The sequence below is a fragment of the Amorphotheca resinae genome, assembly GCF_003019875.1.
Source record: "Amorphotheca resinae ATCC 22711 unplaced genomic scaffold M430scaffold_15, whole genome shotgun sequence".
Classification (NCBI taxonomy): Eukaryota; Fungi; Ascomycota; class Leotiomycetes; order Helotiales; family Amorphothecaceae; genus Amorphotheca; species Amorphotheca resinae.
The window spans coordinates 24303-50231 of NW_020194485.1; the positions used below are offsets into that span (position 1 = coordinate 24303).

Below are 25929 nucleotides of genomic sequence, written 5' to 3' on the forward strand. Positions count from 1 at the left end.
CATCAACTGGCCTCACTTTTCCCCTCCTTAAATCACCCGCAATACTCTCTTGATCCCTCTCTCCATCCCATTCATCCCGATCTTCACTTCCACTCCAGCTCCCCGTCCAGCTGTTACTCGTCTCCCAATCGCTCCCCTCGTAATCCCCGCTGCCGCCCTCCCTGGGCCGATTGCCATTCCTCACCAGTCTAAGTGTCTCCTCCACGACCAAGAAATCCCTCTCCAACATCTCCGCCCAATTCTGCACATTTCCCAATTCCTTCACCTTGCGCTGTCCCTCGTCCGCGACCTTCTTCAGTTTGTCCGTCTCTTTCCTCAGCCCCTCTGTTGCTTTCACCACGTCCTTCTCCTGCTTGCTCAGTTGTGCGGAATTCGAATGGAGGTTCTGTGCGCGCGATCTTAGGTTGTGGTCGAGGGAGGAGCCGATGTTGTTCATGGAGGCTTCGAGGGCGGCGCGCGCTTCGGCGATCTGGCGGAGGGTTTCTGGGGAGTGCGGGAGAGTCGACGGGGAGGTGGAGGAGATTGGGTTGGACGGGGACACCGAGGAAGTGGCCCCGGGGATCGAGGGGGAGAGAGAGGGCGCATCGGTGCTTGTAGATGCTGATGCTGATGCCGATGCAGACATGTTGGACAATGGTGATGGCGGGGTCTGAGAGGAATTGCTGGAGAGGGCAGATTGTGTCGACCTGCCTCCTATGATGGATGCAGACTGGTCAGTTTAAATCACAGAATATATCCTTCGGTATGGATGATGAGGGACGGGCTGCCTGTTGTGAGAGCTGTGGCTCGATCTTTCGATCGGGTCGGGCAGCGAGCCTGAAGCTCTGGTGATGCGGGGTTTCACAACCAAAAATACAAGGGTTTGGATTTCACTGGGATTAGAATGCCTGGGCCAAAACACTCAATTCGGTCATCACTACTGAGTGCAAAATTCTGTCATTGCTTTTGAAATTGCATAGCACTCCGTCAAAGTTCATCTAGGCAGTATCCTGCAAATGTAACTCCGTGCCATGATCTCCCCAGAAGTACACGCCCAGACCAAGCCCTTAGAAAACCATCTACTTGCGGAGTTGGCGTTGGTAGAAAGCCAACTCCTCTCCCTCCAAGATGTAGCCATCAACACGTCCACTCTGTCCGGGTCTGGATGAGATGACGGCGTAAAGACGACCGGCCTCGAACTGTCTCTCCAGAGCTGGCTCGACCTTGCCCTGGGCAGCGAGGCGTGCGGCCTGCTTCTTCTCTACACTCTTGCTCTTCTTCTCCGGCTCAGTGGCTTCCTGTCCAGCCTTCTGTTGACGTCTGCGGCCCAATGCCTGACCGTAGTGTGCCTCGTACCATTGTCTGAAGGGGGTGGCATCGACCTGGACGACGGCGGATTTGGTGAGGGTGTTGGTTCGGACCAGCTCGTTGTTGGAGGGGTGGTAGGCGACAACGATCACACGGACCTTGCGGGCAATACCCTCAGAGGCCCAAGAGAAGTTACCGGATTCGAGACGAAGGGCACGGAACTTTCGGTTGCCACCACGGGTACGGACGAGATGGATTCTCTTAGGTCCGATACGGGTGTTGGAGTCTTGTCGGCCGGCTTCGAAAGCGCGCTTCTTCCCTGTAAAATTCTTAGTTTTCAGGTTGGAACATATGCCAAAAGGCACATGGGCTTTCTACTACGCACGGTAATAAGCTCTCTTGGCGCCAGAGGCAGAGCGCTTGTGGCGGGAATCACGAGAGATACCCATGATTGCGGTTTCTGGATTGTGCAGACATGTCAGCAAGGATTTGAGGTGAGGTGTTGAGGGGATGAGAAAATAGGATGCGAGCCACAACCACACAATCAACAAGAAGGCAGAGTGCGCCGAGGGCGTGAACAAGGCCAAACAACTTCAGTGATCCGGCAATGATCAATGATCAATGCCTTTGCATATTCAAAACAAGAATAACGGTCGCTGGTTCCAGGTCCCAGGTCGCAACTTGAATTGATGTGCCTCTGCCTGTTCGCCCACGCGCACAACCCTCTGCTGGCCATGATCGCCGTTCGAAAGTGTGGATGATTGACTGTATAGTGTGTAAACAGTTGAAGGTATGTACTGACCTGATGATTTGAATGTTCACCAGTGCAATCGTTGTTGTCGTTGAGAGTTGGTCGAGAAGTTCGAGTTTCGCGATCAGAAAGTTTTTGGAAATGCCTTCTCGTGTGGGAACGATTCGCTTCGAGACTAGCGCTAGGCTAAGCGAGCACCCGCACCTTGACCAGCCATACAGTAGGGCAAAGCTGACTCAGCACATAAACTGCTTTTGGTGCCTTAGGATAGAAGTTCGAAACCCCCCCCCCTCTCTTAAACCCCCCTTTTTTCACTCCCCCTCCTGTATTGTATTGCTACATTAGGGGATGTTCTCAACTGTTTATAAGCATGAACAGGTAAAGGGGTAGAGGAGATATTGTAAATAGTTTTATTAGGGTCTAGGTTGATACGTCCTTTATGGTCAGAGCTTTTTCTGGCTAGAGCAGGCCTTTGAGGGTATAATTTCTCATGTTGTCTACTCCTCTATTGTCACAAACGCAAGATCACTACCTCATGCTCCGTCTTTAGTGTGTAGTACTTCTACTAATAGTCCTGCTAGTATTGACTGTAATAAGGTAATCAAGATCTATCTGTTCATATTATGAATTATAATTTACGATTTCCTCACTTTTACCAAGCCTGGCTGTATTTGAATTTTGCTCTCGATTCACTTTGCCAAAAAGTTCCCATCGCACGCTGTGAATATCTCCCTAAACACCACACTACGCGTTCCTTTGCTACGAATCCTCCTACTACAACCTTTGTCCGCGCCATAGACACTGGGTACCAGTACAGTAACCAGACCCGTGAAGTTAAGCCGATCCAGTTACTGACTTAAAGTTCCAGATCATGGAAGAAGACTTTGGAAGAAAGGAGCTTCGATCTCCCAAGATCGCGACAGAAGAACTAGACACAACCGGCATTTTCACTACTAAGCATCCGTCGCCAGCTTTCGTCCCTGGTCATCTCGTGGCACCTACCGCAAAAAGTCTCCTAGCTGTACGTCTTCTCCTATCCTCTAGTCATTTTGAAAGCTCAATTCCTAACCTCATCCCAGCCATACTTTGCCAAGAACCCCAAGTTTGACCTTGAGCACTTCCGCAATGAGCTTGCCCAAATGTCAGCCGAGCGCCGTCTTCACCACACCCACAGGTCCGCAACGAACTTGATAACAGTTTGTGAAAACCCCATCTGCCGCATCCTCAACTACCTGGAGGTCCTTATAAACACCACTCGCGACTCATGGACCGAGTCAGAAGTCCGCGCCGAGCTACGACGTGTTGATAGGTGGGAAGACCAGGGTGTCATGAATTACACCCCCGCAAGTCGGGAACAAGCTATGAAACTCCGTGGTTTGGGCACCAGGAAGGAGAGGAAACAGGCAAAGAGAGAAGATCGGAGAAAGGCAAGGGCAGAGGATGCTTTCATCAGAGAGCTGAGCGCATTTGGACTGGGAAGTGGGGAAAAGGATGATGCAAAGGAGAGAAGACATCAGAGAAGGGAGAAGAAGATTCGGAAGAGAGAGAGGATGACATTACAGGAGAGTCAGGATGGCAGGGGAAATGCAGAGGTGGGAGACCATGATGATATGCACATGAAGATGTGAAATCCTTTTGTTTTCACATTCTGCAGTATCCAGAATGGTGGCATGTATGTTCCTCCTGGGAGTCCTAGACCTCTTCCAGGATTGGGGGGTTCCTCGTCTTCAATCGCATAGTCATCGCCGGATGTATCATGTGGCATACGTCCTTTGATGAGCCCAGAACTCAAATCAAAGACGACATACACCGAACCAAGCGCACGGATTGATTCGAGTCACTCCAAGTCGCATATAAATGCGAGTCCCCAAGCGCCTCCTTTGCTTGGTCACTGTAGTACCTAACATCATTGATCATCACATACCCCATTTCGTCAACACGCAGAGGATGGAAATCGCCCCAACGCCCCGGTGTTGCACATAACGTAGTGTCCAACCAAGGTAATGTACGCCGGAATAATAGAAGTGAAAACCCAACACCAGCCCAATTGGTATCAAACCCCACCATTGCTCCCGATTTCCTGCTTAATCCTGATAGCCGTAGCAGTTGTGTGTCCGTTTGATGCCCCCTACGCATTCGGTCCTTGCGGCTTATAATACGGAGCATTCGGGCTTGTTTGCCCGTCTCCCCCGTCGAAAATGTACCCACTCCCATCATATGGAGTCTCTTCGTGCGCAGCCGCCTCCCAGGATTTTTGCACCACCTCAGCAACTCCCTGGCCTCCAGCGCCTATCAATTGCAGGTTCGGAGGCGGGAGTGGTAGGTATGCCTCTGGATCAGCGTTTAGGAAGCCGCCGTACGAGAGGGAGTTGTTGACTGCGGCCTGGTCATCTGGTGGATGGTTCGTATAGCCCGTCTTCTGTGCCACAAGTTCAAAGACATTCGCGCCTACGTCGTATCGTCCGAGGTTGGGAAGGTCCCAATTATTTTCGAGGGTTGAGAGGATGGAGTAATGGGTATATAGCGTGCTGTCACTTGTGCCCTTCAGGCTCTTCGGAACAGCCCCACCAAGGAGGATGGAAACTATGCGATTTGGTATAGAGTACGTTTCGCTTTCGTCATATGTGAGGAGAATGAGGGTGTTATTCATGAATTGCTCATTGGCTAGTAGAGGAGTAAGGAAGGACCGTGTCCAATTTGCTGCATATTCCAGAGACGTGTTATGCCCGTCATTCAGCATGTTTGGGGATAAATGAGAATACTGTGGGAGAGTATTCTTCTTGACATCTCGGTCGAAATCGGCAAAACTTTGGATCTTGGCAAGGCGTGTACCATTCATGCCGACGCTATCATAAGATACGAAGGGACTGTAGATATCAGCAATGCGCCCAATCAATCAGAAGCCACAAAGCGCAAACCCCGCATGCTTGTATAGACTCACTTATGCTTCCGGACATAATCCCATCCAGATCCATCCCGCGCTGTGCTCCCTGGGCCCAGATATCCAGGCCCAGGCAAACCCTCGAAATAGCCTCTCCAATCTATTTCTTTTGTATCAAGCAGATCCACCAGCGTCGAGACGTTGGAGGGTATCCTTATAAAATCATCATGGTTCAGTCCAAAGTAGTCGCCACCAACCGAGGCAATGTAATTGGGTTGAGAGGGGTGCGTGAGGCCGTAGTATTCTGTAAGGAGAATGCCTTGTTTCGCGAGATCAACAATGTCGGAATTGACGTCTACTTTCGTGAAATCCTGCGCGCATTGTTAGAATTGCTCGCGCAAAGAATCCGCGACGGAGGAGAGAAGACTTTATACCTGGTTCTCTAACCATATAGTAATAAATCTATCAAATGCCTTGCCCGGAACGTATGCTGCTGTCGCCGCTGCGCCTAGAAGGAAGAGCACGAATCGCATGATGAGAGTATATAGAACATAGGATGAATAGCAAAACAAGATAGAAACATCAGGAAAAGAGAGAAAAGAACATTTCCTCCAAGAAACTGTCCGTGAAAGGAGCGGCACTGCTTCGCCCTTGACGACTGAACTCCAGACGTTGGAAGTTCATGATGTTTCGACTTCAAAGCAAAGTAAAGGGGTCATGGAAGGCTCCTAGTGCCGCTTAGTCACTATCTATATATATCCCTTCCAGCTTAGCTCTGTATAGGCACTCCTCTATACGGTCATAACATCGTCAGCAGAAACAAAATAGTATGTACCTATTTATAGGGATGCAAGATAGGTACCTTAGACTTTGCTGTTATAGAATCTTTAGACAATCGCTTTTCAAGTTCTCTAAATTTCAATTCCTTTCCTTCTTAAGAACCCCACCCATCAGTGCCCTTGCTGACTAAAATTGCGCTGACTAAAGTAACATGGTATTTTCTCTGATGCAACATTTGGGCAAGAGAACAAGATGAGGATGTTCAAGATTATTGTGTTCTACTTTGTCACATATTCTAATTGCTAGATATGCCGAGTGGCAATGATCCACTATTCTATTTTCACCCCAAAAATCTCGGTGAAACAAGGACTTCTATACTACAAGTCCCGGCATATAAGATACCTTGGTTCAATGCAAGTGCGAAACACAAGAGTGTTAAGTGACGCAAAATCTCTAGAGGAACCACGGAAAATACAGGAAAACCTAGGGGTCGTTAGCGCAGGGGAGGAGCTTGCTACAATTATCTGCTGCAAAAGCAACACGTCTGAAGTCTGCGTGTGAGCGTGTCACGTCACCTTCCTGTCTGACCTCTGCCTATATCAGCTTAGGAGCCACTGTCATATTCAGTCGGGTTGAGGTACAGCGGTGTCACGGTGTGCATCATAAGGAGGCCACCATTCTGTACCCGTGCCTCTAGATATCTCGAGTGAGATACTGACTATGGACAAATTCTGTCTTTAACCTTCGTTGAATTCCACCCTTCTGCGCTATCTCATCCGAGATTTGCTACCAAAGCTTCTCAAGTCTTTGTGTTAAGAATTGCAGCACGCACCTTTAACCCGCGGGGACATTTAACCTCGAATTTCCTGCAGAGGAAATGCCTCATTTGGCTGCAAGGTCATCTTCAAGACTTCGATATCTGGATACCCCAAAGAGAATGTGGCGAGGGCAATAACTGGTACCTGCAGCATAGGCTCTTTATACCTACCCACTAAGGAAAAGGTAATTTCCGAATGTATTAAATGTTGATGGCCAGGTTATCATCTCAGACTTAGCTAGCAGCTTCACCCCACAGCATTACAATTCACAAGTGGATGCAATACCATAACAACTATTTTGGCCAAGTGAGCTCTGTTGCCCATTTCCGCCCCGATGGTTTGCATATATTGTTGAGAATATGCAGTCGTTGCCAAGGAATCAAGGATCAGATCCTCGGCGAAGCATGACAGCATCCTACCAGTGGGTCTCGAACAAAACGTTGGGTATATACATCATTCCTTCTCTCCTTCCCGTAACTACTCTTAGTCTCTCTTACAACTGGAATACCATCGAGGCAAGTACTCCAAGCACTACAGCCTTGCTCCACCTGCCTAGCACCCTCGGCGCGTTCGAAGTGAAGCTCCCATCTGAATGCAGAATCCCTTCACAACCAAAGCCAGTAAAAGTTTTGTTACCAGATTGTAAACACGAAAATATCTTTGATTCCTGTGCGCGGCTTGTAGCATTACAATACACCTGGAGTGCACTGGTCAGAATGGCTCGATCTTTCGATATCGACAACTTACCCAGCAAGATCCGTCGCCAAATGATGCTGTAGGTTGTCCGTCACAGCAGTATGAAAGAAATGCCGGGGCGGGAAAAAGAGTGTTACGAGTGTAATTCTGGTGTAGTGATATACCGCAAGACATAGGGTGTGGGAGTGTCGGTAGAGAACCCTCCGTCCCCAGGCACGTGGCAGGGATTGTGTTGTTCATTGCTGCTTCTGCCTAAGGCGACTTGGAGATCTTTGAAGGAAGCGTGCGTGTCAAGGCGTTGTGTAGGCCGTTAAGACGGGCAGAAATGCAAGTGAATGGATGGACTTTTAATCCTTTTAGAGGAGTATGGCCCTGTCAAAGGCTGGTAAAGATCTAAGCGACCTACTTCATTGGGCCTCATTTAGCCGCCCAACTCTGTGCATGCTGGGATCGCCAATCTACTCCCGCGTTCCTTCGTACCTTATGCAAGGATTGCGATATTAAACCTTCTGCAACTAGACATAGACCTACAAGATCTATAGGTTTACGTAGATCTACAACGTGTGGCGCATGCGTGCGTGGATCTACTCCATAGGTACTGACGCATCGGCTGCTGAATTATTCGGATTTATTCCATATAAGACTCCCGGCCCCGACCAAATTCCAACAGTTGGAAAATGGAAATCCACTTCACCTTCTCATCACCGTCAGTCATAGGGTACTGTACCTTATCTTCTGTGACTATGTTACCGGCCGAGACATATGAATCTGACACCAACACTTTTTTCGACATCCTTCCTAATACACCCGGAAAAGTTTAGATCTTGGCTCCTGAGGATACTACGAGGATGCAATTACTCCAACATAACGTTGCTATGGACTTTCAAACTGGCAGAAGGATACAAAGGAGTACGTACTCGTTCGATTTCGAAGTGATTGTGCTTATCGCAACGCCGCACAGTTGTTCCGCTCAAACTTGACCCTGCTCATACTTGACCCTGCTTATACTTGATCCTGCTCAGGTAATATTGAGAAAACGGAAAAAAAGGGCAACATCAGCAAATAAATTAGCGTTATTGAACAGGTTGAAAAGTACCGAAGGCCAAATTTTCAGAAGCAGGGGTATTCTAGTATAGGTAGATAGAGAGAGGTATGGGGATATAAAGAGATGGGATATCCACATATCCAAAAAGGGCCATCTCTAATGGTAGTAGGATAAGGGGCCCGGGGTGTTTGTGGGGTAGTGCGAAAGTGTTAGTGCCACTACGGTATCAAGATTAGTACTATCCCATAGGATCCAGCGTGGTTAATTGACTAATAGTCCTTGGAAAACCTCGAAGTAGATTTTAAGAAGAGTAGCCAGGCTACCGTATTTATTATAATTATTTAGTTTTATTCTTAGAAAGCCATGCAAACGTTAACGCGTGATATCCTCTCGTGTTCATTCTTGCTCCCCTTCCCGACCTTCCTCTAGATCTTACCTACCTTACCTTCCATCATCAGCCCAGGACGCGAATCAGCGATGTTTTCCACGACACGTATCTGTACAGAATGTTGCCTATAGAGGTATTACAATATTAGTATAGATCACATCTCTCTAGGAACTTAAGGCTTACTAGGCACATAGCACATGCAGCATGATTTACCCATGTCCAGCCAGTACAGCCTGGGTTATGGGGGAAATTGGTCGCATAGCCGTGCCAACATCGGTATTTCACGTATCCTCTTGGTCCGGAAGAGTCAGACATTGCGGAGCTTTTTCTGTAGGTAGGATTGACTTTGGCTTTGTAGACAGTGTTGTAGTGCTGATTTATGGGGAGGAATTATTGTAAGTGATAGGTATTTTGCCTAAGAATTGTGTTGATAGAGAAAGAAGAAAGAAGGGAAAGGGAAAGAAGAGGCAGGGCAATTTATACCCCCCTAGGGTAGCGTAGAGCAGTGATTCCAAATGCCAATTTGATTAAGAACAGAAACAATGAGTTTTGTGAATCAATATTGTAGGCTGATTCACATTGAACTAGGGAATAGGTAGGTTTGATATCGAGGTAGGTGCTATATTAGGGTGGAGATAGCGAAATCCTCTCTTGAATGTGAATCCTGTTTGTGTTGACATAGTTTACTACAAGTAGAGTTCAGTACAGCTTAAAAACTTTGTAACACTCTGATCCGATCTGCAAATGACCTCTTTGCCACATCCGTATCTGTCGGCATCACTTCAAAAGCGTGAGGGCATCCCGGGTGCACATGCAGCTCGGTAGCGATCCCAACTTCAGACAGGCGCCGCGCATACTCAATATCCTCATTGAGGAATATATCCAGCTGTCCAACCTCAATATACGTTGGCGGAAGACCGGCCAAATCCACCATACGCGCAGGAGCAGCGTAGGGAGAGACTAAAACGGAGCCGGACCCAAAGAGAGCTCCCCAGCCTGTCTTATTGTCTTCGTAGGTCCATGTCGCAAACGGGACGATGTTAGGATCAGGAATGATGGTGCGGTCGTCGAGCATAGGGTAGATAAGTATCTGCTTGGCGATTGGGGGGTTGAAATGGCGATCGCGTGAAAGAAGGGCAACGCCAGCAGCTATGCCTCCTCCAGCACTGTCGCCCATAATGGCGATGCGGGCTGGGTCAACGTTCAGCTCAGATGCATGGTCGCGGAGCCATGTTAATCCACAGAATGCATCCTCAAGTGGGGTCGGGTGTAGATAGTCAGGGGCATAGCGATATTCGACGCTGAGGAATGGGACGCCCGAGGCGGAGACATAGCGAGCGACGATGTGCTCCCAGTGGGAAACGGAACCAAGGATCATGCCGCCGCCGTGAATGTAGACGACGGCTGGCGAATTGCTAGTACTGGGGTTGGCGCTTTTCTTGGTGTACCAGCGAAGGAGGAGGGGATGATTGTCGGCGGTTTGGGCATAGTAGTCCTGCATCACCACATCTTCAGGCACTGGATGACCGCTATTGAAAGCACCCAACATGTTATAGAAAGTGACACGTCGTGCGTCAATGTCCCCTATTGCTGGGGCTGGTATGTTGCCTTTGGCCTTTATTATAGGCGCGAGGATAGCCTCGATCTCGGGGTCGAGCTTGAACGGCATGTTATAAGTTGAAAGGTTTTGTGTTTCTGTAAAAGTTGTTCGAGGGGCCGCAACTTTGTTAGAATCAAGAGCACTTGCTAGCTTTATTGTTGCCCCCCCCGGATATACAAGTATATATATCTGCTGACCCTTCTACTCGGTAGGAGACCGGTTATCAGTCAAGCCGCGGCACAACCACAGCGTCCTAACTGTGCAGGTTATTTAGCTATGCTAGGTCTTACATGCCGTGAAATGCCATACGGATAACTTGGCCCGTACTACGGGAAGATGGCTTCACTTGTTGTCCTATGACCGACCTCTATCCCCTGTCTTTCGAGGACTAGGGTATTAGCCTTTGTCTAAGGGAGTAGCAGAGGGAGGGAGTTGTGCTGATGCCAGAGGTAGGTAAAGAGGCACAGACTTGGGAAACGACGCGGGTTTGGATAACCGCATGCTTGCGCAATTATTATTCTTGAATGAGAGCGATAACCATAAATACCGTGGGCATTACCACTGGTAGCCAAATCTTGCAAGCTGAAGATATAACGCAGCGGAACTATATGTCCACGAAGAGCATTCGACCCTAAGTTTGACCAAAAGGCGTCCAGAGTAGCATAACTGAACAATCAGGTGTGCCTGATAAGTAATCCCGTCAAGCTAAAAGTATATGTATCCGCCACCTATCTGCCAATAGGAAAGTGTGGAGGTAATACCCCGCATTGAACAAGCGCCTCCAGAACTCCACACTATTCGGGATATGCTATCGGTACCAGAAAGCTCTCCCTGTAATTGCACTAGTCCCTCAAAGGTAGATAGGAAAGGCTGAACTATCCCATGTTGTGTGTAAATACGCCTAAGAGATGCAAGGGTTGTAACTACTAAGAGATTCTTGGAAAAGCAAGAATGAAAACCGGCGCTAGCAATTCCACGGAAAAGCCCTGTATTTCATTAGTTCCCAGCTTCGGGGGAAAGGAACATACATGACGGTGCTTTTGTTTCAAATACTTCTCTCAATACTCTCCGTAGGTCTCTGTCGTTCCTTTGCTGCCCGAAGAATTCGAGGTCGAGGAGGAACCCCTCGTTACTTACAAGTCACGACGCTTTCAAGTACGGAGTGATCTACCCTGAGTTCGTGTCCCAAGTCGAAGTAAAATAGAGCGGTTATGTTGAGCGTCCTCTCGGGTCGAAGTGTTATTGCACTGTTTTAAAGGTACCTTAGGCCACGGCTTTCTCCAAGGTACCCCGCAATGGCTCGCTAGTCACCTGACACTAGAGCGGAGGGAAATTTTGTTGCACATCGCATTAGCGCTTGCCCTGTTAGTGTTGAACAACGTTGCTTTTGATGACAGCGAGATTAGCATTACCTGATCCCCGTCCTCCGAGAAAGATCCTGCTCTTTATCGACCTTGTGAAGTTAAAAAAGGGGGGAGAGTTCGCTTAATTAGCGCATGGCCACTGCTGAACCAGGTATACTATAATAAGTAGGCACCCCAAACAGGAGGAATTCCAACTTCAATTCCTACTAAGACGGCACATGCACGTCAACCTGGTCTATATAATGAGTTTTATTGTTTGAGATTCATGGAATTTATATTCTTCTATCGACGAGGTCGACCTCAGCAGCTGAGCTACTAGACACTGGGTGGAGGGCTGGGCTCTGGGCTAGGAATTGAGAAAAGGGGATGGGTTTGGAAGGGGCGACTGGACACTGTAAAATAAACCGGCAAGTAGAAGGGAGGTATGATCCGCATGGGCCTGGGAGCGATGCGCTCACAACGCGATCTCGTCGCCGTGATTGTTGCCGGGATGCTGATATTTTCCACCAGTGCTGCATTGGGATTAGGGATCGAGCTTCCAACAAGAAGCCTGGCTACTGGAAAGGGAATCGTTCGTTAGTAGCATCGGTTAGTAGATCAACACTTCGGCACAGAAATAGACAAAGAGAGGAGGTAGAAGCATGTCCTTTCGCTGGTATTATCCAGATCAAGTTCAACGGTGATTTCTCAGAACGAGTCATGCCGAAGCAATCCTCGAACACCCGTCATGCTCCATACCTATGACTTACGATCTCCATCTCTCCTTCCTCCAAATATCCAACACGAATCCAGTCCTTCTCGAGTACCCACAGGTCTATATCTCCGTATAGACCACCCACCCTCTTATCCAATCGAACGAGCGTCAAAATCGGCAAACTCATGGGAGTCTATGGACTACGCCGCTGAAGATGTAACGGGTAGACCAGTTTTCTCCGTATGAAGAACTGCCTCCCCAATCTCTTGTGAGGAGGCGTCGAGATCTCTCAGGTTGTGGAACCAATCACCCCTAGACTTTCTCCACCACTCTCCGAGAGCAATAATGGTAACACCAGCCATGATAACGATTGCGTAGTTCAGCAGGCCCGCATCCTGGTCGATAGCGCTGTCGCTATATTGTGGAGAGCAGAGAACGGCAAATGCAAAGCCGTTCCAGACAAAGGTAACAACAGCCATGATGACTCCGAATCGTCCGAGATCAAAGAAGCTCGGCTTGAAGGTCTTCCGGGTGATGAAGGCGCGCCCAAAACCTAGAAGTCCATACGCGGCAATGGAGCCTGCAGCCGACGTCGATGTCAAGCTGGAAAATGCGACCTGAGAAGGCAGCTGTGTGCAGAGAAGGAGAGCTGCAATGGTAGCAATGAAAATTACAGCGTTATGAGGCTGCTTGCTTTTTGAGACTCGGCAGAGCACGTCGCTGAATGGGAAGACAGCATCTCTTGCAATTGCGAAGACCAGTCTCGACACTGCAACCATAGAGACCGAAGTATTCAAAATGGCTCCTATCATCGAGACGATTGTGGCGACGACATGCGCATGTGGACCCAAGGCTAGAGCATACATGTTGATAAATGGCTGGGGCGCGCTGGTGTTGTAAAATGTGTCGATGGGCGGCATACAGAAGAGGAAGACTAGGATAATTGGGAAACCACAGATTGCTGAAACAACGGTAGCCCAGAAAACACCCTTTGCAGCAGCTTTCTTTGCGGACAAAGTCTCTTCAGCGACATGACCGGAAGCGTCCTCACCCACGAGACAACTGGCCACAAGGTACCAAGATAGGACCCAATTGAGCCCGGGACTGGTGTTCTCTCCGTTGTAGGTCGATGTAAAAACAAAATCAGCAGACTGGAAGCCGTAAGTGTTGTGGACTCCGATAGGCAGCCAAATAAAGTTGAGGAGAATATCAATCGCGATGACAATGACGCCAGCGCGGAAGACCCAGGCATAGGAGCGCGGTGGTAGGAAGTTCATCGAAGTTGCGACGCCGAGGAATAGCAACGAGAATGCCCATGCTACGGCTCGGGCTTTCACATCTGAAGTGTCATACGGGAAGGTCGTGTCCGGGTTGAAAACAACGACTTCAGAGACAAGATAATTGGCAACACCGAAAGAGTCGACAGCCAAGAACGCTGTCCAAGCCACCAACGTCCAAGCGGCTACCATGAAAGAGACGAAGCGTCCCAGCTTTCCGGCCCCCCACGACCGGAAGGCCCAGTAATAGATGGACCCGGCAGCTGGGTATGCGGAGCAAGCCTCTGCGAGCGTGGCAGCGGTAATGATTGACAAGATACTTCCGGAAACCCAAGAGCTCCACCTTTTGAAAAACTCGTCCGTCAGCAAGTGGTTGATTGAAAAGCCAATAGTCATTGCAGGAGATCTACATACATTGCAGCAGGCCCACCTGCGCTCAGCGCGATATAGAACGAGACCCTAATGCCACCAATACAATATAGGGCAGAGAAGGAGCAGGCAAAGTTGTCAAAGGATCCCCAGCCACGGGTAAGCACCGACTTGTAACCCAATTTCTGCAAATCTATATCATCTTGGTCAAAAGAAGTTACGGATTGCGGGGCGTGATCTTGCCCAAGCTTTTCGGGGAGAGCCGGGTCGTCTTGGCTGGAATCAGGGGCCATGGCGACAGCAACTCTTTCGTGAGCTGAGGTATATAGGCCGTCTTTTCCAGGTCGAATTGGAACAATCAATAGTGGAAAACCAAGTTATTTTCCTGAAAGATGATATCCCCAAAGAAAAAGGAACGATTGGCGGGGTGTGAAAATTTTGAGACTAAAGTAAGGTAAGGTAAGGTTCCGCCGATAAGCGGCGATTGTGTCGCACGTGGCTTTGCATACACGTGACCGTCTCAAGAACCATGTCTCCACACACTTCTGGCTAAATTTACATATTGATAGCTAAGAGCTAATCGCTAACGAAACAACGAAGCAGACAGTTATTACACTGACTACCTAATGGTCTGACGTCCGTTGTGGCATGTCTGAACCATAACCGTTTGACACAACCTGCTCCTAGGTGCGATCCAACAGAAAAGCATTGAGGCATTATACAAGATGAGGTTATCAAACTTCTGACCTCGATCCTTATAAAAGTCTACAACATGTTAACTGGGGTTTGGATCCTTATTCCCCACATTGAGTGCATTCGCCTCTGCAGCAGTCCTTCAGGGTTGATCAAGACAAAGGCTCCCATTAACTCCATGCTGATTAGACAAATAATTTGATGGCCCAATATCTATAACTAGGTATACAGTCTGCAATTTTAACCACTTCGCCAGTCTTCGTTGATTATAGCGCAAATGCCTTTTCTGTCGTGGAAGGCACGAAACTCCCCTTCTCCGCCACCGAGTTGGCATCCGTCGAACCCTCTGACCCATGCTCGATTGCCGGTTGGTTGAAAAGAGCGTCATGACTTAAATGCGTGCCATGAGTAGTTTCATTGACCTTATTAAAAGTCACCCAGGCTAACCCGGGAAGAGAGACAAAGAAGAGAGCCAGATTGATCGCACAAGCTCCATTGTAATCGAAGTTCTCTGCCGAGACGACGAAACCAAATGTTGATCCGACGGATCCGATACTGTTGATGATGCCAGCTAGGAAGGAAGTCTCGTTTAGGTCGTTGGAAAAGCTTCCTATCAACCAAAACATATATGTAGTGACGCTATATCTTCAGTCAGTAATAAAACCCCGCGTTAGATGCTTAGTGGACGATAACTCACAGCGGATCAGAGAACCCCCAAAGTGAGAAGACGAATGCACCAAGGCCGTAAGAATGATCCGACCAATCAATTGACGGATGTACTTTCTCATAATGAGCCTGGACAGCTTGACCGAGTATCCAGGAGCCGCCAGTGAAAAACGTAACTATTACAAGGCCGATCTTGGCACGGGTTGGTCGACTCCAGCGAGTACTATCTAGCAATTGACCCATTCCGAGAGCGCTAAACAGTCCGAGAAGATAGAAGAGAAGGGAGTTCAGGGCTCGTGCCCGCACCGTAAAGTATGCAAAATTGAACTGCCACTGGTAAGACAAGAACCACTGGGCGTAGATAATAAGAGGGAGCAGGGCCAAGATGGCGGGCTTCTTAAAAATCTCCTTTAGGACGTTGAACTCTTTGGCCAACGAAGGCTGTTGTTGCAGGACCACTTTCCGTCCATCGGTTCGTTGGACATTTTTGGCCGACGGGAGTATCAGAGCAAATGGAAAGCCTAAGCTCATAATCGTCATGATGACAATGTACGTGGGCCTGCTCACTCCACCGCGATAATTTCTCTGCGCGTTGAGCCCCAAACTGATCATCCCGCCAACGGAGCCTCCAAGAGCTTGAAGAGCGAACTTGATGGACACTAGTGCAGATATTATTATGGCGACTCATGTCAAGGAAGTCCCAATTTGAACTTACTGGCCGTCCCCTTTCTGTTCTCTTCAGAGTACCCCAAGAGAATAGCTCCAGATGATACCCATAGGAAGCAAGCGGAGATGCCCAAAATAACGGAACCGAGGAGCAAAAGCCAGGTAGACCCAAACCGATCAACAACATACAGTCCAGCAGCATAAGGGGTATAGCCGAGGGTACCAATCTATACAAATTCAGATGTCTACTCGGGGGGCGCGCTGCGGTATAACTCACCAAGAGCGTATACTTGGGCGTGAGACGGTTAGAAAAGCCCCCGGCAAAGATACTTCCCACCGCAAGGACTCCGAAAACAATTGCATTTGCCGCGTTTGAAGTTCCCGGACTCACACCACCTCCTGCTCCCATGCCATTCAAAGCGCTGAACATTCCCGGGCACGTGAAGGCAGTCATAGCTACACAGAAAGCAGAAAAGATCGACGAGCGGTACCAGCGCACATGGTGCTTTTCCTCCTGGGCCGACATATCGCTAAGATTGGGGTAGGACTGGAGAGGAGGAGGGCGGACGGTAGACAGAGTAGAAGCGTGGAACTTGTCAACGATAGCCAGATAGGTATGAGAAGGGCCCTCTGGATGAATCAGTTTTATATCTATAGAAGGACATGGTATGGATTTAGTTACTTAGTTCTTGGCTTGTCTAGATCTCGCCCCATTGCCTAAAATGCGGAGAGACAGGAAATGACGAGAAAGACGAGAAGTCTGACGTGACAATCAGTGCTTTGTAGAGATCAAGCCGGAGGTCAAGCCGAAAGAGCGATATCCTCCAGTATCAAATTGTCAATAGCGGGGGGTCCGGCGAGGATCAGAGTGGGATTCCTGCCATGTGCGCTGCCGAGCAGAAGATTCTAACCCGTGTGATAGACTGATAGTAGTGCCGCTATCACCGCCCTCCGTTCGCATTGTGCACGCTTCTCGGGACTGCTCCGTGTGCAGCCAGTCAGAAGAGCCGGAGCCGCATGTGTCAGCAGCGGGTTTGTTGTTTGACAGCGGTTCCATATCTGTGATATCCCAAAAGAGACATTGCTGGAGTTGCGGATGGAACCGACTGGCGTTGTGGACGAAGACCGACTGGTCGCTGCGGCCGCCTTGCAATTGCTGCAGTGTGGGTCTGGATGGCGTGCGAGAGACCTCGTCAAAATCCTCGTCAAAATCATGGTGTTGTCCCTAAAACAGACCTCTCGCTTCGAAGACCACGGCAAGCCCGACTACGGTCCAGCCCCAGCTCAAGGTGGCGGCTACTGGCACTCGAACTGTAGACGCCAGTATGAACATCCGACTTTACCATGTTATCCTAAAACGCCTAGGGGCTCAAGGTCTCATTCAGAATCTCTTTCACGATGGGTGACCGGAGGCCATTGCGAATAGGGTGAGTGCTCTAGAATCCGAGCACTGGGAAACCTGCGCTCATATATATCAAAATATCAGGATCATTGGAGCGGGACTCGTTGGTGCTACAGCCGCCATTGCCTTGTCCCGATTAGAGAATGTTGTCGTGAAAGCGTTTGAGCGTTCGCCAGGGCCGCGCGAGGAGGGTGCTTGGATCTCCTTCAACGTCTCTGGTAAGTATGGCGTTCGTCCTGCCAGGCCATATCTGATCCCGTAGGTCTCTCCATCCTGGATAGGCTCATTGATCTGGACCAAATCCAGCAGATCTTATACCGCGGAGACTCGAATGGAGCCTACGTGAGCAGACATTGGAGGACCGGAGAGATACTTGCGCTGGCTCACTCCTCTCGTCATGTGGCCGAGAAGTTTACCCAGGCGCGCACGCATCGCGTTCCTGTATTAAATGTGCTCTTATCAAATGTCCCAGCGGGAACCATTCAGTATGGTCGTTCTGTGCTTGGAACTGAAGTCACGGAAGATGGAGTGCGGGTGAATTTTAAGGACTCGGAACCAGAAACTTTCGACCTGGTTGTAGCAGCCGACGGCATCTACTCTGTAAGTGTGACCCTTTGCAAGGTGTATCGGAAATTCACAGTTTTCAGAAAATCAGACAGCAGTACCTCTCGGCGAAAGTTGAATTTAGAGGCGCTGTTGCTTACCGCAAGATCTTTCCTGAAAGTCAGGTCAGTCATATCCGCGGCCTTCCAAATGACACGTCGGTGTGGCGGGGCAATGGCGGGTTCATGTTTCTATCACGACTTGGTAAGCCAATCCAACATCTAGAATTAGTATTCGGTGATGTTAATCAGGAGAATATGAAGGGTTGGGCATGTATGGCGTTGTGGCCATAGTACCGGAAAGCCCCGAATTTGCAGCCACACTAAAATGGGCACGAAGTGTTGGGTCTGAAGGACTACAAAGACTCCGACAACGTTTTTCGGTGATTCTTGCCCTTCCCTATAAAACTTTTAAGAGACTCACTAACGGATTTGACCAGAATTGGGACCCGATAATTGACCAAGTACTCCAAACAATGACAGATATAGATGCATATCCCCTTGATTCGGGGCCATGGATGAAAGAGCTCGTGCGAGATGATCGCATAGCCTTTGTTGGAGATGCTGCGCATCGTGAGTTTTAGAATGGAATTTGCCATGATTGTAGAAAGACGCTGCTAACACAAATCAGCTACTGCTGGTGCTTATGGAGCTGGCTCTGCAATGGGTTACGCTGATTGCTGGGCGCTTTTCCGCTCTTTAGAGCAGTCATACAAGCGGCCCAAACCAAACGCCCCATCGATAGTAGAGAGTCCTGTTCCGCCTCATCTCTACGACCTACCCCGTGCGCTTAGACTGTATAACGAAACACGGCGCCACTTCTTGGGTCGTGTAGAGCTTCAAATGGCACTCGACCGAAATGAGAGTGCGTACCTGGCTGAAGCAGAGGATGAAGAAGAATGGATTAGGAGATTCAAAGAGCGTCATTCGAATCAGATTTGGCTAACTGAACATGACGTTGAAGCGGAGTTCCAGAAAACGTTGGCCGGGGAGGCTCATTGGCTTTCTCAAGTTGAAGCAGCTAAAGGAGTGAAAGCGCACTTATAATAGATGTTGAAGATTGATTGATATAACATTGACACATGGACAGGGTCTAGAGGGGACATGGATAGATTGCTTCCAGTAGCAGAACCATAGCGTGTTGGCTCACTCTGCGTAGGATGTATACATTATCCTAGATGTGATCATCCTATGGAGTACAATTCATTGTCCTACTAATGGTGATAATGATGAATCGCAAATTCGGGATGGAGCATGGCGTTTGATTGCTAGGTTACTGCGGCATGCGAAGTTGCCCTGATATCCACTCGGACTTCGCTTCCAGTTGAGTCCATAGACGATCTAGTCCTTGCTCTAATATCTCAGTCGCTTCTCGATCATGCAAACCAGGAGAGCAGCCCTTTCTTAGGGCATTTTGAACCAGCCGAATCGCCATTAATAGCCTTGCACAGGTTTCAGCTGTTTAATAAGGGCGACCGAGAAACGGGCGGACTTACCTATGTCCCATAATAACATCTACTTCGTGTTCTTCCGAGAGAAAGACCCTAATCATAGAGAAGCCGGCCAGTAGACCATCTTGGAATAAGGTCCATACGGGCAGTGGGAATTGACGTTTGGTATCGTCAAGTATGTGAAGGACCAGTGGCCGGAAGAGGGAAAACAGCGTAAACCAGTATGTCAATTTCAACCGTGTCCCCACTTGTGATGCGCTCCCTCTGCCAGGCTCCGGAGACCATTCCAGAAACGTTGGCAGGGTTTCTATCCATAGGCCCAGTTGATTTTTCAACTCCTGGATAACAAGCGAGACTTCAAACCCATTGCCTGGAGTTTCGTGCAGACAGAATTCAAGGCTGGGTGTCCCCATGATCCTAGCCAGGATGGCTTTGAGTGACATTTCAGCTAGGAAGAAGGTGTAGATTGTGCGCGTGTGTTTCGGTAAGTGAGCAGTATTAGGTTCGTCACACCCTAACGGCAACGGAAGACTATGTTCCAATTGTGGGAGCTGGCTTTTAGGCAAAGTGTTTATCTCCAGAGTCAAATCTCTTCGAAATATCAGCTCTGCATTGAAGTAGGCGCTTTCTGGCACAATACCTTTCAAGATTCAAGCAAATCCAGTACAGCCGGAGGATCGTCTTACTTTCCTCCTCACTCCTGTTAACCTTCAAAGACTTATCCCTGTTGATAGCGGTGAGCTGATGTATAATTGCCGCGCTTGCAAAGCCCGTACCGTTGGATCATCATATAGAGGGTAGCACAACCAGCGTAGAGGTACGACCAGAATGCTAGGATCCGGCCTTTCTTGAGCATGAAGATGGCCGCCAGGACTTGGGCCTGTGCAAACTCAAGGGTAAATTCTACCGTCAACTTTGAAAGCAGCTGAACTGCTTTCTGAAAATGCGGCAGCCCTCGCTCGATCGAGGCACGTTCATCGTATGACTGCGCCAGTGCAATAACCAAAAGGGTAAGACACGTTTCTATATCATCTGGTAATCCTCCCTTTGCTGCTGATGATGCTATGTCAAACATGACTTGGTCGCAAATGATTGGATATAAAGGGCAGACTCTCTCGAAGAATAGCATCACTAAAGGCATGATATTTTTTAGCTCGGGCAACTTGTACTGAGCGAGCATATCGGGAAAGGGAGGACGACGCTCTTCCTTGGCAATGAGAGTATCAGGAATGTATCGCGATCTCTTCTTGCTTTCGTCGGGGACATGTGATCTGTTGTCGAAAGTTGCAGGGATGCTTCTCAAGGGATAGCTGGCTGGCGTATAGTGTGGGAGTGTGGGACTATCTAACACAGATACCGTATCATCTTGACTTGCAGGTGTGAGGAGGCTCGATATTGGTAGAACCATGGAGGGTGATACGGCACTGGGCGTGGGGTCGCCATTATTCCCAAGTTGATTGGCGTTTGCCTGGCGTCCATCCGAAGAGGAACTGGGGAGAGTCGACAGAACATCCAACTTCTCTTCGAGTTGTGCTATGCGTTGAAGTAAGAAAGATACCGAAGGGTCACGACTGTTTACCAGGTTAGTTGAAGTTCACTCTGGTTCTCAGACAATGAAGACATTTGCTCACGTGGGACCGCTACTCTGCCGATAATCACAGCGAAAGCCATGGCGCTGGCAGAAGCTACAGGCCGGCTGCCCTTCATTGCATTTCACTTTCTTCAGACGGCACGTCTCACATGCCTGGGAATAGAGAGTCAGTCATCCGAGTTGGAAGATGCAGGATTTCTGAACTGGGAATCTGGGGATGGTAGCCGTACCGTTGAAGCACGATGAGGATCTCGACGAACGCCCCGGAGAAGGGGCAAAGGTTTCTTCGGGGATGGGCATGGCGCGGGAGGACATTGATCTGAAGGCGATGATGACGGTGGGTGGTCTATTGACAGGACGGACGTTGTGCTTTTGCGGCGCTTTCGTGGAGGGCCGTCGTAGGACAGCATATCTTGTAGCTCTCCGGGATATACTTCTGGGGGTCTCTCTCTCTCCCATTGAATTCATCCGTCGTTGAATCCTTCTTGGTCTCTTCTAAGGATATGATGCTCATTGATCCATGCTGCCCCTCGATGAGGAGGTTCGAATCACGTGCATCCGAGCCACAGCGGGATCCCCAGCCGCAAGTGGCGTCAGCAGTGGGCGTAAAGTCGCCATCACGGGGGCTCCACCGCCAAGCAGACGATGTCTCCGCTGGGAAGAAGATGAAATGGGAATCATGGGAGATTCGGATATTGATTCGGATATTCGATTGAAGACCGCACGTAGGCCTTTGCTTTGATTGGCCAGACACGGATTAGTTTCCGGATGGCCAGGATATCAATTGATCCTCTATAGTGATTCAAAACATCTGCCCCCATGTTGGTTGCCGGCCAGGATTTGTTTCTTCGTGATAACGCGATTCACCATCATCACAGGTGGGTCTGGTGGGCTGAGGCAAGGCTCTCTTCTCTCCCTCTTCACGCGTCCTTATATTCATTCTTCTTTCTTTTCGTCTTGTATATGCTTTTCTTTTCTTGCGTTGTCACTCCAGTTGCTTTCCGGCACAGGCTCTTCTTTTCTTTCTGATCCCCCTGTCAATCTCCCCACCCCTACACAACATGCCGTCTCAAAACCTCAGAGAGTCAAGATTGAAAGTCGCCATTATCGGGGCCGGCCCAGCGGGATTGGGAGCGGCCATTGAATTCAACAAGTTGCCGTTCGTGGATTGGACAGTCTATGAAAAAGCAAGCGCTGTCCGTGAAATTGGAGCCGGACTCAGCATTCAATCCAACACCTGGCGCTTGCTCGAGTCGATGGGCGCGGCCAAGAACCTGAAGCCCAAGGACTTTTTCCGACCTGCTGATAATCATTCTGTACAACATCGGTACGTCTACAGAAATCAAGAAAGCTTTAGCGGCACACACTGAAGCCGTGTGAGAAATGGACGGACAGGAGAGTTACTTGTTTCGCATGGCCAGCCAGGTGAGTGGCACCGAGAAGAACAAACCCTGAAGGGAAGCCTTGCAGCTAATCTCTCCAGCAGGCACCCCTGAAAGCCAATTGCATGCGCGGGCGCACCGTGCGAAGCTACAGAATGCGCTTTTGAAAGAAGTCGATACCAAACATATCTCTCTCTCGAAGCGGCTCATAAAGGTCACCCGGCAGGCCTCGGGAAGACAACTTATTGAATTCCAGGACGGGTTTAAAGATGAGGTGGATCTAGTTGTAGGCGCAGATGGAGTTCGATCAGTCAGTCAAGGTCTTTATGCTCACAATTGGATGTTTGGTAACCTTTAATCGCAATGCCAGGTCGTACGGAGTTTTGCATTTCCAGATCATCGGGTTTCCTATACGGGTAGAACATCATACCGGACACTTATCACCTCAGAGGAGGTAGCTCGCGTCCCAGATGTGCCCAATGCTGTCACATTTTGGCAGGGGCCCAGTCAGTGGCTTTACACATGTCCTCTCGGTGATGGCTTGTTCGAGATCACAACCATGGTTAATGAGCCTAACGAAGGGGGCGAGAAGGAGAAAGTGAGTTGGGGTCAAGATGCTACAGTTGAACAGATGACTCGACATTTTAAGGTATGTGCTTAGCCAAACAGTCGGTTTCCGTGCCTACCATATTCACAGAGTTGGATTAGGATTTTGCACCAATCACAAAAGATATTTTAGCTCTTTCGAAAGACGTCAAACAGTACGCTCTTTTCGCCGGACCTAGATTAGAAAGCGTCGTTGCCAATGGCTCTGTGGCATTGGTCGGAGATGCTTCACATCGTAAGTCCCGTAAAATCCTCGTATATTTTTGTTACGTGTGCTAATTGATGTTCTTCAGCTCTTTCTGGGGCCTTTGGTGAGTATGAGGTTCTTCTGTCCTCAAAAATAGCTGACGAGAGACATTAGGCAACGGTGCAGGCTTCGCCCTGGAAGATGTATATGCGCTTGCCGCATCCATTTCGTGGGCATATGAGCGTGACCTCAACTTATCGGAGGGACTGAATCTATTCGATCAAGTGCGTTCGCCGCACTACGCGAAGCTTGTGGGTTCCATTTCCTCTAGTCCCTTTAACTCGATCTCTCAATGAGCTGACAACATCATAACAGTATGGAATCTTAGACGAGTTTGGAAAGACGGATGCATATGTACGGGCATCCAATTTTGATTTTGATGGAGCTGTAAAGGTCTTGATCGAACAGACCTGGAGCCAGAGACATCACTGGTTATATGACTATGATGCGAGTCCCCTCTGTATTCATCAAAAACTTTTCGGGGTATTGCTAACCCGACGAGCACCAGGTCCGGCAGGGTATCGCAGACGCAATCAAAGCCGCCGACGCCCAGTCTCCTCCAAGCAGACTTTCCAGCAGACTCTGAAGAAGCTGATACATAGATTTGCTGCTACGCCGCCTGTGGCAGTATCCATATGTACATCTATATATATACCACCTTTTCTCAATGTGAACTTCAAACTCTACCTGGTGCTCCAGCCAATGGATCTACAAACGTGCCTGGACCCCGATAGCATTGAACTGGCGTTCTATAGCCCTAATCCTAGCTTCCGTTCCTCTCTGTCCCCCTTATCATCCTAATAGGCTCTATTAGATTAACAGGTTATATTTGCCTATGTACTTAAGAGGATATGTAACCGTAACGACGGATTTAGAAGGCTGAGCTTGGTAGCTAACGTGTAAGGTAACGTTCAACTACCTAGGGAACAAAAACGCTCAGGGCTAGCGTCTATATAATGTATTGATGTCTTCAGCCAACAAACTCCGTAGTAAACCGGGAACTATGAGCAGACCTATATATTCTAACCCAGATTATAGACGATCTTATCTAGTAGGGAAATAAGATCTCTTTAGTCTTGCAATTAATTGTACGACAGGCCTCGACAGCTTCAACAAACGTCCTAAACTCGCCTCTAATTCTCCTATCTTTGATCATTGTCGACAATTCGTAACGATAAAACTCGCTTGACTTCTGGACCTTATAATTAACTCATGCAGCCTTTTATATGATGCAGATACATTACCTCTCGAATATCGAGTGTCCTCTAAACGACCCTCTAATGCCATATTTAACAGGCCTTTTTGTTCTAAGAAATTCCAAATTCCACTATGTCTTCAAGATAATGAATTCACGGATGATTGATTGAGCTGACCAGGGGTAATCCTGAGCAAAATTCAACACCTGCAACTTTAAACTCTAAGGGTCAGGTAGTAAAATTAATAATTAGCATCAAAGCTACACTGTTTTATCCTTCTTATTCCAGACTATCATCAGCATCAGGTCTCAAGTCGGTCATGGGATCGTCATCATCTGAGCGATGCACATTTGGGTAAAACTTGAAAGGTGTTCCCCGCTCATTCTGAACAGCTAAAGGTCTTAACGGCGTGGTTGTCGGACTAGATTCAATGGCTATTCGAATGATAAATCGGATACGTGAAACTATCTCCTTTCCTTCAAAGTCCCACCGTAATGGGATGGCCCTTAAAACCTAGGGTAATGTTATTAGATATATTTTGCACTTTTAGAAACGCTTCAAAGACTTACTCTTGACTCATTGTCAATGTGAAGGAAGCGGAATTCCAGCCCATCCGAACAAATACCATAGACGGATGAATTTGCTTTACCCATGGTTTTCCTGGAGCGATGAACAACTCCTAATTATTCGTATGTTAGAACATGGTCTTACAGTGCAAAGTCTAACAACTTACCCATATATGACAAACATTGGACCTCCCCTAGTTGTGCAGTATACTCCTTTTTGGCTTCCATGACTACCAGATTCAATCCCATTTCAGACGCGCTCTCGTACCATAAGCTATAGTCAGCAATACCTGAATATAATCTCTTCTCACCATTAAACTCGACTGGATAGGTAAGTTTGCTTTCGAATTGTAATTGCACTGGAGCTGGAGGAACTGGAGCAGGTGTTGATGGTCTATTATCACCCGTATTCGCCGCTTGAGAAGTTACTTGGTCGACGAGTCTTTTCTCCGCCGCGATACATGATATGAGTATCAAATTCACTTTTGTTCTCGTGAGGGCCTCATTTGGGGGAGATCCTTTTGTAACATATTGGATGTCTTCTAATACACGCACTATCTAGTGTCAATAAAATAGACCTAGAGAATTGCTGTGAGTGTCAAAACTTACGTAATGCATCTGGGACAGGATACAGATGATCTAAATCAATGTTCCAACGGTGCTTCGCTTCCTCTAGCTTGAAGAGTGATAAAACATCCTGTGAGGTCAATGAACCAGCAGATAGTGTTGGACCGTTTGGACCGTGATTTTCGAATTCATCAAGCGCGTTATTAACCTCTGCTTCATCAAGCTTAGGAGATTTCGACTCTTTCGAGATAAATATTTGACTGAGCCGACACCTGAGAGAGCAGAACTTGGACCCGGTTGGCATATTGTTCGGCTGCAATACACTGATGAACTATTATAAGACT

General features: G+C 48.5%; 12 protein-coding genes across 12 annotated transcripts; 3 read left to right on the forward strand and 9 right to left on the reverse strand.

Moving 5' to 3' along the window:
* Positions 1-184: 184 nt before the first annotated feature.
* On the reverse strand, positions 185-496 carry M430DRAFT_71528 (hypothetical protein; the record flags this gene model as incomplete). Its single annotated transcript, XM_024869511.1, has 1 exon — positions 185-496. A coding segment is annotated over one exon (312 nt), but the record flags the coding sequence as incomplete, so codon positions are not given.
* Positions 497-1015: 519 nt separating this feature from the next.
* On the reverse strand, positions 1016-2122 carry M430DRAFT_148469 (hypothetical protein). The gene is made up of 3 exons (XM_024863123.1): positions 2090-2122; positions 1673-1747; positions 1016-1606 (listed from the first exon to the last, which is right to left on the reverse strand). Exons 2-3 carry the CDS (start codon positions 1734-1736, stop codon positions 1059-1061), a joined length of 612 nt encoding a protein of 203 aa, XP_024716385.1. The 5' UTR covers positions 1737-1747; positions 2090-2122; the 3' UTR covers positions 1016-1058.
* A 915-nt stretch (positions 2123-3037) lies between these two features.
* M430DRAFT_194491 (hypothetical protein) lies at positions 3038-3916 on the forward strand. The gene has a single exon (XM_024864076.1). The coding sequence runs from the start codon at positions 3178-3180 to the stop codon at positions 3664-3666; it is 489 nt and encodes a 162-aa protein (XP_024716386.1). The 5' UTR covers positions 3038-3177; the 3' UTR covers positions 3667-3916.
* A 250-nt stretch (positions 3917-4166) lies between these two features.
* On the reverse strand, positions 4167-5458 carry M430DRAFT_111332 (hypothetical protein; the record flags this gene model as incomplete). The annotated part of the gene is made up of 3 exons (XM_024861432.1): positions 4167-4905; positions 4980-5290; positions 5354-5458. Coding segments are annotated over 3 exons (1155 nt in total), but the record flags the coding sequence as incomplete, so codon positions are not given.
* Positions 5459-6766: 1308 nt separating this feature from the next.
* M430DRAFT_194505 (hypothetical protein) lies at positions 6767-7524 on the reverse strand. Its single transcript, XM_024864077.1, has 2 exons — positions 7265-7524; positions 6767-7214 (listed from the first exon to the last, which is right to left on the reverse strand). Exons 1-2 carry the CDS (start codon positions 7451-7453, stop codon positions 7011-7013), a joined length of 393 nt encoding a protein of 130 aa, XP_024716388.1. The 5' UTR covers positions 7454-7524; the 3' UTR covers positions 6767-7010.
* Positions 7525-9355: 1831 nt separating this feature from the next.
* On the reverse strand, positions 9356-10315 carry M430DRAFT_111176 (hypothetical protein; the record flags this gene model as incomplete). Its single annotated transcript, XM_024861418.1, has 1 exon — positions 9356-10315. The coding sequence occupies one exon, from the start codon at positions 10313-10315 to the stop codon at positions 9356-9358; it is 960 nt and encodes a 319-aa protein (XP_024716389.1).
* A 1712-nt stretch (positions 10316-12027) lies between these two features.
* Positions 12028-14243, reverse strand: M430DRAFT_148477 (hypothetical protein; the record flags this gene model as incomplete). Its single annotated transcript, XM_024863124.1, has 2 exons — positions 12028-13924; positions 13996-14243. 2 exons carry the CDS (start codon positions 14241-14243, stop codon positions 12505-12507), a joined length of 1668 nt encoding a protein of 555 aa, XP_024716390.1. The 3' UTR covers positions 12028-12504.
* A 984-nt stretch (positions 14244-15227) lies between these two features.
* On the reverse strand, positions 15228-16763 carry M430DRAFT_129799 (hypothetical protein; the record flags this gene model as incomplete). The annotated part of the gene is made up of 5 exons (XM_024862113.1): positions 16658-16763; positions 16253-16605; positions 16025-16202; positions 15341-15968; positions 15228-15282 (listed from the first exon to the last, which is right to left on the reverse strand). Coding segments are annotated over exons 2-5 (1110 nt in total), but the record flags the coding sequence as incomplete, so codon positions are not given.
* Positions 16764-17269: 506 nt separating this feature from the next.
* M430DRAFT_70333 (hypothetical protein) lies at positions 17270-19133 on the forward strand. Its single transcript, XM_024869487.1, has 7 exons — positions 17270-17402; positions 17462-17595; positions 17640-17977; positions 18025-18184; positions 18244-18362; positions 18420-18552; positions 18611-19133. The coding sequence occupies exons 1-7, from the start codon at positions 17374-17376 to the stop codon at positions 19024-19026; spliced, it is 1329 nt and encodes a 442-aa protein (XP_024716392.1). The 5' UTR covers positions 17270-17373; the 3' UTR covers positions 19027-19133.
* A 115-nt stretch (positions 19134-19248) lies between these two features.
* On the reverse strand, positions 19249-21512 carry M430DRAFT_194533 (hypothetical protein). Its single transcript, XM_024864078.1, has 5 exons — positions 21252-21512; positions 21062-21174; positions 20207-21001; positions 20071-20154; positions 19249-20021 (listed from the first exon to the last, which is right to left on the reverse strand). The coding sequence occupies exons 1-5, from the start codon at positions 21429-21431 to the stop codon at positions 19472-19474; spliced, it is 1722 nt and encodes a 573-aa protein (XP_024716393.1). The 5' UTR covers positions 21432-21512; the 3' UTR covers positions 19249-19471.
* Positions 21513-22082: 570 nt separating this feature from the next.
* M430DRAFT_54479 (hypothetical protein) lies at positions 22083-23990 on the forward strand (the record flags this gene model as incomplete). Its single annotated transcript, XM_024868470.1, has 9 exons — positions 22083-22348; positions 22403-22446; positions 22508-22713; positions 22774-23052; positions 23112-23244; positions 23303-23320; positions 23371-23507; positions 23572-23716; positions 23956-23990. The coding sequence occupies 9 exons, from the start codon at positions 22083-22085 to the stop codon at positions 23988-23990; spliced, it is 1263 nt and encodes a 420-aa protein (XP_024716394.1).
* Positions 23991-24731: 741 nt separating this feature from the next.
* Positions 24732-25889, reverse strand: M430DRAFT_31788 (hypothetical protein; the record flags this gene model as incomplete). Its single annotated transcript, XM_024866058.1, has 4 exons — positions 24732-24965; positions 25022-25131; positions 25186-25572; positions 25628-25889. The coding sequence occupies 4 exons, from the start codon at positions 25887-25889 to the stop codon at positions 24732-24734; spliced, it is 993 nt and encodes a 330-aa protein (XP_024716395.1).
* Between the last annotated feature and the right edge of the window lie 40 nt (positions 25890-25929).